The sequence below is a fragment of the Thamnophis sirtalis genome, unplaced genomic scaffold (assembly GCF_051295495.1).
Source record: "Thamnophis sirtalis isolate CommonGarterSnake01/CBP01778 unplaced genomic scaffold, rThaSir2_p1.2 scaffold_9, whole genome shotgun sequence".
Taxonomy (NCBI): domain Eukaryota; kingdom Metazoa; phylum Chordata; class Lepidosauria; order Squamata; family Natricidae; genus Thamnophis; species Thamnophis sirtalis.
The window spans coordinates 82,706,549-82,719,860 of NW_028261389.1; the positions used below are offsets into that span (position 1 = coordinate 82,706,549).

General features: G+C 46.2%; 1 protein-coding gene across 5 annotated transcripts in view; it reads left to right on the forward strand.

The window, feature by feature from the left end:
• The first annotated feature begins 151 nt into the window (after positions 1–151).
• The window catches only part of PCLO (piccolo presynaptic cytomatrix protein), an 88,325-nt gene continuing 75,164 nt past the window's right edge, over positions 152–13,312 (forward strand). For 3 of the 5 annotated variants that reach the window (XM_087722430.1, XM_087722432.1, XM_087722431.1), the window contains exons 1-2: positions 162–511; positions 9,596–10,751. In XM_087722430.1, the coding sequence (XP_087578556.1) occupies positions 306–511; positions 9,596–10,751 (1,362 nt within the window). In that variant the 5' untranslated portion in view covers positions 162–305. Of the gene's footprint in view, positions 512–9,595; positions 10,752–13,312 lie in introns of all 5 variants that reach the window. The other 2 variants (XM_087722435.1, XM_087722434.1) reach the window with 2 other exon arrangements.

Sequence of the window (13,312 nt, forward strand, 5' to 3'; positions counted from 1 at the left end):
CGGCGGGCGCAGAAGCCCCCGCGCGGGCGAAGCTAAAAGCCACCCAGCGGACCCCCGCCCACCGTTGCCGGCGCATGCGCTGTGCGGCCGGAGCCGGGGAACTCTGGGATGTTTTCCCTGGGCTGCCTCTTTCTCCGCCAGCGCCGCAGCCGCAGCCACGGAAGGCGCCGGGCCGGCCGGCCATGGGGAGCCCCCTCGCGGAGGACTGAGCGCCCGGGCGGGAAGGGCCTCGGGGGCGCGCCCACCTGCCCCTCCGCTCTCCGGCCGCTGCCGCCCCTGCTCGCCCGCGACCGCTCTCGCCCACCATGGGCAACGAAGCCAGCCTGGAGGGCGGCGAAAGCCCGGTCGGGCTGCCCGAAGGCGTGGCCGGGGCCGCTGCCGGGGACCTGCCGGGAGACCTGAGCCGCTTGAGCCCGGAGGAGCGTCGGCAGATCGCCGCCGTCATGTCAAGGGCGCAGCAGGCGCTGCCCGCAGGAAAGACCGCCGGCCCGGAGCCGCCTCCCTCCACCAGGCACGCCCGGGGGGGGGGGGAAGGCAGGGAGGGGGAGGGAGGGCCGGGGTGGGAGTGCAGTAAGCGAGGGCGAGGGAGCAGAGGGTCGCCCCGGGACGGGCCTGCCGCACGGGCCGCCTTTCCTTGGGGAGGGAGGGGGGGTCCGTCCCCGGCGTCCTTCCTCCGTGGGAAAGCCTTGCAGGGCTCCTCCGGGGTGGATGGGCTGAGCGTCGGTCTTTCTCCCCCCCCCCCCGCGGTGTTTACCCCAGCCAAAATGGGAGCAGCTTCTGCTTCACGCGGGGGGGGGAGGGGGTCGATTCTGGACCCGAAGCTCTGCAGCCCCCCCCCCCCCCCAGTTTGGTAGTGGTCTCCGTTTTTCCTGCGTTTAAGCATCATCCCTCCCTCCCTCCCTCCCTCCGGCGCTGGATTGCAGCAGCAGTAGCCCTCGCCGGCCTTGGCTGTTTCTTGAGGCCGATGAGGAGGACGAAGAGAGGTTGGCGGGGCCACTGGGGTCGCTCTTACCGTGGCTTCTCTCCCCCGCCACCCTTCGCCCAGAGGCCGCCGGCATCTCCGGACGCGGCGAGGCGGCGGCGGCGGCGGCAGTTCTCGCGGCCGGCAGGGCCCAGGCAGCTGTCCATGGTGCTGAAAGGGCCGCTTCTTCCGGGCGCTTCTCCCGCCGCTGCCCGCGGAGGCTTCTGAGTAGCCACCGGAGGCGGCCATGCTGCAATATGCTGTGTGGTGCGGGTGTGTGTGTGTGTTTATGTGTAGAGTGTAAAACGTGTAAAACGTTTTTGCCAAACTCACATTCTGCAAGGCTGACAACGAAAGCCTTAAGTCACCATTAGATTTGTTGTAGGAATGGATATCGTTCTGTCTCAAAATCTCCTTATTAGAATACAACCAGAAAACACAGGAGATTTGTATGCTGTATTCAAAAACAGGAAAAGGCGGAAAAATGTAGGCTAAAGTGGCCAATGTTTGGTGTAAGAACAGCCTGCCACCCCTGGCTCCCCTCGGCCTGAATGGAAGGGAACCCTAAGTGCTTTCACTGCTGACACCTGTGTGGGTCCTGCTACGTCACACCAAAATGAAAGCCGTGAAAAAAATGTCTGTTACACCAGGTTTGTGCAAGACACGCTTGAGTGTTACATACGGTACAGACACATGTTGTATGAGCCTGTGTGTATGACTTAGATTTAGCACTTAGACTATATAAATAGTCTAAATCTATATAAGTAACATGATTTATACAAGAAAATGATGCAAGGATTGAAAAATGTTATCTGTTCAATTGATTTGCCATAACAGAGTTTGGATCTAAATTAATGGTTTTTTCCTACTGACACTGCACAGAATAATTTTAAGATTTTCCTGCATATGAAGATAAACATAATACATAAACAGATTGGTACATGTTCCCTGCAAACGTATAGCTCTTTAAATGAAATATTTTTATACTTAGCACTAATTATCTGCCCCACTTGTTCAGTGACATTTTCGCCCTATTTCAATCTTAATGGAATTAACTCAGTCTAAAATAATGAGTTTTATGGATTGCAAACAGTAGAGAGATATCCCACATAAATACAGCTTGGAGAATGTTTTACTTGATGTACTTAATGTTTTATATGCTCTCTAATGTCGCAGCAACTATATGCGTGGTACATCTATGGCCTACGATTTAGGCTGAATGAGATGGCTAAATCAACAGATGTTCTGCATCCTGTTAAATTAAAGCTTAGTATTCAATTTGTTCTACGTACTCCCTGCCACATGCCTTGTATGTCTTGTGTTCTTTTTATCTTGACTTAGTTGACTGGAGACTTTCCCATTTTTTGTTGCATCTCAAGTTTCGCCTTATTTACTACTTTGTCTTACTTACTGCTACCAAGAGCATAAACTAATTACGAAACCATTTTTCATTCTTGTACCTATTTTTATTGAGGTTAATGTATACCTTGGCCTATCTTTTGCAATAACTGATATCTATGCCTAAATACCGGTTGGCAGGTTGGCCTGTTTTTCTTCACTAAGAGGTATATGTTAATTAGATTTAAAAGTATGGTGACATTACTTACAATATTAATTTGTACCTAAAAACATTGTCAATTATCTCCATTTACAAAGTGGTTGAAATGCAAAATCTTTGTGCCCACCGACATTTATACAATATCAAAATGGTGCCTCATTTGGGGAAATTCATCCAGTGGGTTGAATGAGATACATTCAACTTTATCTGTTAATTCGCAGGATCTTGAGCAAATCTAAATCTTTACAGTAAAGAAGGAGGGATGTACCAACATACTCAACCTACCTGCACTCCCCTGTGCGGCTACTGTTGCTGCTTTTTTTGTTCAGATAGTTTTCCACAAAAATGGCTAACCAGATGCTTAAAGGAAGCTCACAAAGAGGCTCTGATTCTGTAGGCAGCATGTAGCTCTTGTGCTAGCTGGCCATATGTCTGTCTAACATGTAAAGATTTGATAGCCACCATCACATCATATGGAAGTAACTTCTGTATTTCACTGTGCTCTATATGAGGAAATATTTTGCTTTGCTTGGTCTGAATCAGCCTGCATAGTATGATCCCAGAGTTGTTTTGATTCGTATATGTAATTGTCCATTTTATGAGTTAGTTTAATCAAAATTCTGAAATTGAACTGGAATTATATAGGACAAAATAAGGGTAGGCCTAATAGATACAACAGATTTGCAATAAATGAGAGAAATCTCCCCCAAAACAGATTCAGTTCCTGATAACTCCACGAGCACGAACATAGATAGCTAGGAAACAGTATGAAAATTGTTTACCTGTGTAAAGGTTAAAATATTGTTTAATGTTGTAATAGCACAGCAAATCTCAGGCTTCATTTCTTCTAGTTCAGATTAATTAACATTTTGCATTAGGCCCAAATCCACAGTTTTAACTGTGGTTAGTTGAAACAAGCCAGCTTTGTAAATAAAGCCAGATCTGAAGGATACCTATTTCCATGAACTTAGTTGATCTGCCTAGTTCAAATGATGCTACAGCTCTGAAAAACATACCTTGGGTTTCTCCCTGTTGCAAGGAAAAGGGAAGAAGGAGAGAAATGCTCTTAGAGGAGTTCTGGGTGGCAAAGAGAAATAAAAAAATAAACCAGAACCATGACAAAATAGATCAAGGACCTTACGAATGTTATTACTAGCATTAGAAGTCAGGACCTCTGCCAAGCTGTTTATAATTTTGTATCCTCAGTAAATATGTATGTGGCCTTGTTGTTTTAATGTACTTTTTTAGTCTGTCCCTTAGTTTTTCTGAAGTCTGCTAGGGATGCAAGTGGTTGGTCTTGATAGCCCTAATAATCCCTTCCAATCTAAGATTCCTGATGGAAAGGTAAACTCATCTCTTTAGGATCCAATTCACAGATCATGCTAGGCCAAGACTTGCTTAATTATGGCTTACCAAATAAGCCACAATTAGCTGAATCCCCACAAATCCTCACCTGTGTTTAAATGACAGAGCCTTTTAGTCTGAAGAGAAGGTTGGCTGCTTTCTTTAAAATGCCAACCTTTTGACATGCAGAAGTGTTAAACAGGTGAAAAAATATTGATAGGCAGCAAATGCCCTGTAGAGAGGGACTCTGTGTCTCCTCAGACCTAAACCATTTGGGGTATGTACACAGTTATTTTTCAGAATTCAGAAAGCTTTTAAATTACAATTCAACAACACTGTTACGTATATTAGCCAGATTAAAATAGACACAGGTCAGTTGATGAAATGTTAAGAAATGCTGGTCTTTCTTGGGAGAAAAACAAAAGGAGGGTGAGTTGTTTTCAGGCATTTATTTTCATGTAAGCAGGTTTAGTATATGCATGTACATAAAGTAGATGTGTGTGTGTGTGTGTGTGTGTGTGTGTGTGTATGTTGTATTTGTGCTTTTTGTTGGTTTATTATTGGGTTTCTGCCTGGATGGTCTCTTGTGACGAGCCGAAGGACAGAGAATGGAAGTAGTGATCTTCCTCCCATATTTGGGCATACCAGGGGTTGTAAAAGAAATCTAATATACATACGTACGTACGTACGTACGTACGTACCTATCTATCTATCTATCTATCTATCTATCTATCTATCTATCTATCTATCTATCTATCTATCTATCTATAGGGACGCAGTGGCTAAGATGCTGAGCTTGTCGATCTCAAAGGTCGGCAGTTTGGCAGTTTGAATCCCTAGCGCCACGTATGGAGTGAGCTCCCATTACCTATCCCAGCTTCTGCCAACCTAGCAGTTCAAAAGCACATAAAAATGCAAGTAGAAGAATAGGGACCACCTTTGGTGGGAAGGTAACAGTGTTCCGTGTGCTTTCAGTGTGGAGTCATGCTGGTCACATGACCATGGAGACGCCTTCAGACAGCGCTGGCTCTTTGGCTTTGAAATGGAGATGAGCGCCACCCCCCCCTACTAGAGTCGAGAGCACACATGTGCAAGGGGAACCTTTACCTTATATAACTATGTACATGTATATATACATATACCTAAGATATGTCAGTCTTCCAGCTGTAGAAATTTCTAATGTTAGTGTATAAGGTTCATTGGCTCTATGCATTCTATGAAATCAAAGTGCAATTTCCTTATGGGGGAATAACCCCAACTCTCTGCACTTCAAGGTTTGGCATCATGGCCATTTTCACATGGTCCATTCTTCAGGCCTTGGGATGACTTCTAGTTGGGGAAATGGGGTGGCTTGTTTTTAGAGGCCTCCTGTTCTTTTTTCCAGCTTTAATATCTGTTCCCATCCGTTCACATGGCTTCTGGTGGTAAGGAAAGTTTGAAGCTGGTTTCCAAACCTTACCCCTTTCCACTTCTGGTCATAGTGGTTTAATCACATCTGAAGTACATCTGGTTCCTTTAGGTGAGCCCTTCCAGAGACTTATCTTCAATCAGTTGACATAAATTTTATTTTATCTATGTAGACACTTTTATGTGCTTTTCTGAAGTGTAACCTTTGGTTATATATATATATATTTTAGCAAGTGAGGGCTTGCGTGGACAAGATACGTTGTGAGGGATCAAAACTTTTCTGCTCCTTAACACATCTCTTTGTGACAGATCCAATTGCATCTATTAATTCAATTCAATTCAATTTGATTATTACAGCCGTAAGGCCACATCAGGGGTGGGTTCTGGCGCCACTATGGCCGGTTCGCTTGTGTGTGTGCCGTGCCCACATGAGCGCATGCACAGTACAATGAAAACAAGTACAACCCAAGAACAAGATGGTGACGCCGCCTGGGTCCCTGCCTTTTCCCGCCACCCAGGCCGCCAAACCACTAACAATATGGGTTAAAAAACCGCTATCAATAATCTAAAACGATGGCAGTTTTTTAACCCATATTCTTTTCTACGGTGTTTGTCATATTATTTTTTAGAAGGATTGTTTTTATGGTACATTGTTGTAAGTGATGATTTTGAAATAGTTATAGTGCACCTTTGTAGGATATTACTGGCTCATCCAAAGGTCTCTGGAGGAGAATGTGGCAGTCTTGCTTGTTCATTCTTCCTGCACTGGTTTTTCCTTCTTTAATCTGGTTTGGTTTACCTATGCAACAAGTAGCTTGTTTTTAATTGGTATGTGTCCTCTTCAGTTAGGACGTAGTAGACTGTGTTTCTCACCATTGATGGAGATTTTTTAAGCTAATAATTAAAATATTTTGTTATTTATAGTTTATTTGAAGAGGGGGGGGAATAGAGGGGGGGAGAGAGAAGAAGAAGGAAGAGGAGGGGGAGGGGGGAGGAGAAGCATTAGTTTCACACAGAGAATCCTGCCCCCCCCCCCCCAAATTGTTGGGAACTAATTTACGGGGAAGAAAACTGTGGATCCTACAAAATGACTTTATGGCTTTAATTTCAATTTATTGGCAAGTAAAGCGGAGAAAACCGGAAGTAACTGTGATAATTGTGATACTGACTGTCACTGTACCAGCATAAGTTTTCATAATTTTGCTTCCATGTCACCCTGTACAGGAATTTTATGATGTCTACCTCTATAAATTTGATATGCAAGATTCACTAAACATTATTTCTAAAAAGGGGGGGGGAAACACTTTACAGCAACAGTTAAAATGTAAAAATTTAAATCATGATTCATTTAAATGTTAAGACAGCTTGGGAATCAACACTAGGCTGCTCTTTGTACATCTTGCAATAAGATATATATTTTAAAATTTGTAAATATATGTGTTCGCTCTATATTTCAAAACTGTAGAAATGAGTTTCAAAGAAATGAAATTAATATCTTAAAAAGAAAGGCTGGTGGAACGGCAATATGCTTGTAACCTTCTTTTTATGGTTATTTTTACATGGTAGATTTCCTAAGAAGCTTAGGCAGGAAAGCTATTCTTTCCCTGTATAGGCATGATATTTTTACGTAATCATGGTGAGAGGGGATATGAGCCTCACTTTCCTGACTGGCATGAAGAAAGGCCTGGTCTACATTATGTAATGTCTTTTCTGCTCTGATCTCAAGTGTTGAAAGCAAAGTTACAATGGACGTAGTGGATTATCTGTCTCGTTCTAACAACCTGTTGACCTGGCATGCTAGTTTCTTCTTTGCAGATCATCCCTGAGATGTATCCGCTTTAACCGATCCAGCCAATAAGCTCTGCATTCAGCACTTCATAGTAGAGCCAGATATAGGGATCAAAGATCATAATTTAGAAAGAAAGGGAAATCTTTCCAAATTTGATATCCTCCCGGTGTGTTGATACTGCAGCTCTGTGAAATTTCAGCCATCGAGGGCAAAGGCTATTTCTTGCCAAGATGTTCCAGCATGAAGACATTTGCAGGGTAACCAATGTGGGAAAACTATCTTAGTTATAACTCGGTTCATATTTTTCCTGGCTATGACTGGCAGCAGTTATGTATGGAGAACATATTAACCAGTTAAAATAACTTATAAATAAACCCAATATAGTACTGTAGGTTCCTAATATTTACACAAAAAAGCAATTCGTTTCTGATGAAGCTCTTGATTAAACATTATTGCAAGGTCACTTCATTTTTATTATTCTCAGAGCAGAGAAATTTTAATGGGTTAAATGTCATGAGTAACGCATTTTAAAATTAATCTGCAGCAGGGAATAATGTCTGTAGACACCAGGACTTTTAATGGTTGGTTCTGAAGACTGAAACACGTAACTCAAAGCAGAGTAGAAGAGTTGGGGAACAAACTATTCTTCAGAGGGAGAGAGAGAGAGAAATGTATCTCAGCCGTTCACCAACACGCTGCTGAAGAGAGAGGAATTTCACTCTGACATTTTTCCAAAATAGTGGCAGCACAGAGATTAGGATTAAAAGTTGAGTCTTTTATTGATTTTTGCTTTATGCACGTTATTAGCATTTTACCTGACATATATTCAGGGATGAAAATCTTGGCTTTTGATGCGTTCCTTGCGCAATGTTGTTTCTGAAATATTACAGGCATGCACAAATTATGATCATTCATCAAGTCAGGTGGAGCCTGAAAAAAATGTGCCATCCTTCCTGGTCCTAAAACTAGGCAGCCACTTCAGTCCTTGGTTGTTGGGATTCATTTGACGTTTGAATTATATATTCATATCTCAACCACATGTGATGCCTGGTAAAAGGTTGGACCAAAATTGTCCCAAGTGAGTATTCAGTTTAGCCTTTTGCTGCTCCACTAGGTAACCTCTTCAAGGACTTTCAGAGAGTGGGAGAGTTCCTTGTCTGGTGAAGTCGTGGTTGTCTCATTCGCTGAGTGTTTTGAAGTGAAGGTTGGAAAGCTGTTGGCCTGAGGTCGTGTGAGGTTTTCCTGGTCTTGAAGACCTTCAAGATTCCTTCCAATCCTAGGATGAGAATTTTCCCAGGTTAAATAATATTCATCTCTTGCTGGTCCCACTAATAAACACACTCAACCCTGACAAGACCGAGTGGCTATGGATGCTGCCCCCCAAGGATAGTCCAGGTACTCCATCTTTAAGCCTGGGGGGGTGGTGAAATCTTACACCCCTCAGAGAGGGCCCGCAACTTGGGTGTCCTCCTGGACCCGCAGCTGACACTAGAACACTATTTGTCAGCTGTGACCAGGGGAGCTTTTGCCCAGGTTCGCCTGGTGCACCAGTTGCGACCCTACCTGGACCGGGAGGCACTTCAAATGGTCACTCACGCCCTTGTCACCTCAAGACTTGACTACTGTAACGTGCTCTACATGGGGCTGCCCCTGAAAAGTGTTCGGAGACTACAATTGGTCCAGAATGCAGCCATGCAAGCGATACTGGGTGTGCCGAGATGCACCCATGTTACACCCATCCTCCGCGAGCTGCACTGGCTCCCTATCGGTCTCCAAACGAGCTTCAAGGTGCTGGTTATCACCTTTAAAGCCCTACGTGGCTTAGGACCTGGATAGCTTCGAGACCGTCTTCTGCCACATACCTCCCAGCGTCCGATAAGATCACACAGGATGGGCCTTCTCCGGGTGCCGTCGACTAGACAGTGTCGTCTGGCGACTCCTCGGGGGGAGGGCCTTCTCTGTAGCTGCCCCAGCCCTATGGAACGATCCACCCCCAGAGATCTGGACCCTCCCCACTCTCTTGGCCTTCCAAAAGTCTACTAAGACCTGGCTATTCCGGCAGGCCTGGGACTGTTGACCTCTTGAATGAGGTCCAGCCCCACTAAGGTTGAGTGCATGTTGCGTCTTTTTAACTTGCCTTGTCTCTCTATTTTAAATTTTTTAGTATTCTTTTAAAATTGTTTTTATGTAAGCCGCCCGGAGTCCTTCGAGATTGGGTGGCATATAAATTCATTAAACTTTGAACTTTGAACTATAGTGAAAGTCAGAAATATAGACAATATAACAATATAACAACCACCGCTAATAAAATTCATCAGCCCCAGCGGGAAATGTCATATATAATTTTGCATCACCCACCTGTCACCTCTCACCTATACTCTGAATTTGGAAAATGGCCTCTGGGTGTGAAAGATAAGAAATGAGAAGGACATCTTTACTTAAATTAAAACATTGAATTCGTTTTCTTGTTTTGGTTTCTAATGTTCAGAGGTCATTGCATTGGGTTAACTTTGCTTATATCGTGATATCTTTACAGACCTGCTCCACCGGATGGCAGTGATCACCCAAAGCAACTGGGCAAGCCTCCAGATCTTCAGGGCAAGCCACCAGATCACGGGCTCCCTACGCTAAGTAAAAGCAAGACAGTCGATACCCTGAAAACAGAGCAACAGGTCCCCGGAAGAAGCCCATCGTCCATGAGTTTGAGAGAATCTAAATCGAAGGCTGATTTAAAAGATGACCAGAAGCCAACTATGATGCCCAGCTTTCTCTCGGATGCCAACCCATTTGGCGCAGTCACATCCGTTGTCAATAAATTCAGTCCTTTTGATTTGATATCTGACTCGGATACAAACCAGAACGAAGGCTCCAAGAAAGGGAAGCCCACCCAAAGGGACCAGGAGAGACCCGAGCAACAGGGGGGGCTCTCCAGGCAGCCTCCGCAGCATTCAGCTCCCAAGCCAAGCAGTCCACATCATGGGCCCGTCAAGCCGGCCCCCCAAAAGGCAGGACCTCCCACGCAGGCTCTGCAGCAGCAGCAGCAGCAGCAGCTGCAACCTGGGGTGCCTAAGCAAAGGCAGAGGCCGGGCTCTGGCCAAGCGACAGAAGGAGCAAAGCAGCCTCCAGAACCAGCCACCTCTCCCTCCTCCGTCCCAAAACAAGAACCTACGAGACCCGCAAAACCTTCCCCACAACAGTCGGGAGCTGAAAAGGCGGCTAGTGTGGGCCTTGCTAAAACGGCCCCCCAATCCCCCGCTCTCAAAAAGCCAGCACTGCAGCAGGGGGCGCCTCCTTCCAAGCAGAAGGCCCAGCAGCAGCCGGAGGGCCCTGCAAAGGCCGAGCCAGCAGCCTCCAGCCAGCAGCCGTTGCAACGTTCGGCTGGCCCCGCGAAAGCAGCCCTTCCCCCGCCTGGAGCCCCTGGAAAACAGCCCCCTCGGCAGCCCCCCGCAAAGCCTCCCGCCCAGCAGGCCACGAAGCCTGGCCCTCCCCTGCCTGGAGCTCCCCAACCTTCGCAGCCTGGGACTCCCTCACAACCTGGATTACAAGCCAGAAAGAAAACGTTCTGCCCGCTTTGCACAAACACTGAGCTCCTCCTGGACGTCCCCGAGGAGGCCAACTACAACACCTGCACCCAGTGTCAAACTCTAGTCTGCAGTTTATGCGGCTTTGATCCTAACCCCCACATAACAGGGGTAAGTACATTGAAGGTACAAATGTACGGGCCCCTTTTAAAAAAACAACAACACATTATTGAAAGGAAGCTAAATTTCTGACAAGTTGAGAATTTATCAGCATAGGATTAGTATTTGTCAGATGTCGGTTTGCTCCCCTGTGATCAGCAGGTTTCTGGAATGTCATGGAAGGTTTATTTATTCATTCATTCATTCATTCATTCATTCATTCATTCATTCATTCATTTATTAGACTTATATACCGCTTCATAGGGCTTTCAGCCCTCTCTAAGCGGTTTACAGAGTCAGCATATATCACCCCCACAGTCCGGGTCCTCATTTCACCCACCTCGGAAGGATGGGAGGCTGAGTCAACCTTGAGCCGGTGAGATTTGAACCGCCGAACTGCAGATAGCAGTCAGCTGAAGTGGCCTGCAGTGCTGCACCCTAACCACTGCGCCACCTCGCTTCTTGAGGGTTTCTCCATAACAAGACTGATTATGGCAAAATTGCTGCCCTCCTCTGACCGTTCAAAGGTCGGTCACCCTCCCCAGCGGCTTGGGATGAGTCAGCTGGGCATGCTGGCCGTGGTGTCCCATCTGACTTGGAAGGTGCTGTGGCTGCTGCATTTTTCCTTTGGCAGCTGCTTTCTTTATTCATACAACTTATAGATTCTAAATATTCCCAGTTTCCCCAATAATGATTAAAATGACATGTCTGCGTTTAATTTTACTTGCCAGAAGGGTAGAAAGACTTGAGAAGGTGCAATAAGCAGCCTTGGCCTAAGCTGGATTTGGTGAGAATTCCTTCTTCTTTGGGTGGCCTGGAGTTTGCCTCCCCCAAAGGGAACACAGATAAGCCAGATAAGTTATGCAGGTGTAAGTATCTCTACCAAAGCACATTCATTAAGCAAGGCAGCATGTTTACTTTCGTGTTTACATTACGCACCTTAGATTCCTTGTACAATAGTTCAGAATACAGAAGAAAAACTAGAATTAAAAACAGCAATTAAAAATGTAATACAAGCAGCAGCTGGTGATATCTCACACAAGCTGAAATATTTGAAATATATGACGTATTTGAATGGTCCAGGACGGGCCCAATCTGCAGATTACCTTCCCTTGTTTCTGCTGCCTCAAAGCCTCTGGGGTTAGATCTGATAAAAGGAAGTTGACATAAAATCTGTGGGTGGGAATTTCAGAGGGAGAGGCCCAAGCTCAGCAGGGCGGGAGCTCCTGAGCGATGGAAGAGTCTGCCTCCTAAGGCGGTGGGTGCTCCATCACTGGACAGGCTTCCCAGACTGGACAGGCCTTTATCCAGAATGGCCTGAGGATGCCTGCCCTGGACAAGAGCCAGCGGAAGGAGCCAGCCCTGGGAGTCCCTTCTGTCCGGTCCGTCTGTATCAACCAGCAAATGCCGGGAGCCCCTTGTAGAAAGCCCGGAAGGACCACCTGTGGGGCGCATTGAAATGAGCCAAAGCAAAGGCTTTGGGCCGCTCAGCCCAAGGGGTTGCCCTTGGGCAGTTCTCCCTAAGCACTGGGCCTTTAACTGAGGAGGCCCACCCTATGAAGGGAGTTGCGTGAGACTGGCAGCCATAGAAGCATGTGTGACTCTCTAGTCTGAATGGGTTTTTTATTTCTATTTCAGTTAGATCACAAAGCATCTGTTTTTTCCATTCGTCTTAGCTGCTCACTGTGGATTCTGTCTTCAAGTCTGCCTGTGCCCACGGAGTGCCCTAAGCCTCTAAGGAGGAACGGGCGGGGCTCCACAAGGTTGGCACAAGGCGCTTGATGGCCTGCCTATGCAGGGGGGCATTTGGAGTTTAAGGACGTGTGTATATATTTATTTAGAAAATTTATATTGCTGCCACACGGCGACTCAAGGTGGCTTACAAGGATATAAAACCCCACATAAAAGAAATAAAAAGAATTAAAAGAAATATAATAAAATAATAACCCCACCCACCCGGCCCAGCGACAACACACATTCACACTAGCCAATGAATGGGCTCCAACCCGTTCTGGGTTGCCCAGGCCCACTGGCAGAACCAGGTCTTCAGGGCCTCCCAAAAGAGCGTGAGAGGGAGGGGGGCACTCTAATCTCCGGGCGGGTGATGTTCCAGAGGGAGGGAGCCACCACACAGAAGGCCCTTCTTCTGGGTCCTGCCAGATGTATCTCCCTAGGGGTCGTGACCCGCAGCATTCCCTGCCTCCCCACTCTAGTGGGTCGGGTAGATGTGACCAGCAAGAGACGGTCCCTCAGACAACCTGGTGCCAAGCCATGAAGGGCTTTAAAGGTGACAACCAGCACATCGTTTTGCACCCGGAAGGAAATATATATATATATTTCATGCCCTTGTAAGGTACTTACAAAGTTCAAATACATTCTTATGGTGCTCCCTATTTTGCCGTGTTTGCTTAGAAATCATGACCGCCTGTCCTAAAATCAGCCCCTTGCAGCGCACGGTTTTTCCAGATTTAGTTAGGGGCAGCCAATCTCTTGCTAAGAGCCTCCCGTCTCAGAAACAGGCCCCATTATTTATTTTGTTTGTAATAATTTATTTTTTACAAATTTTAAATTTC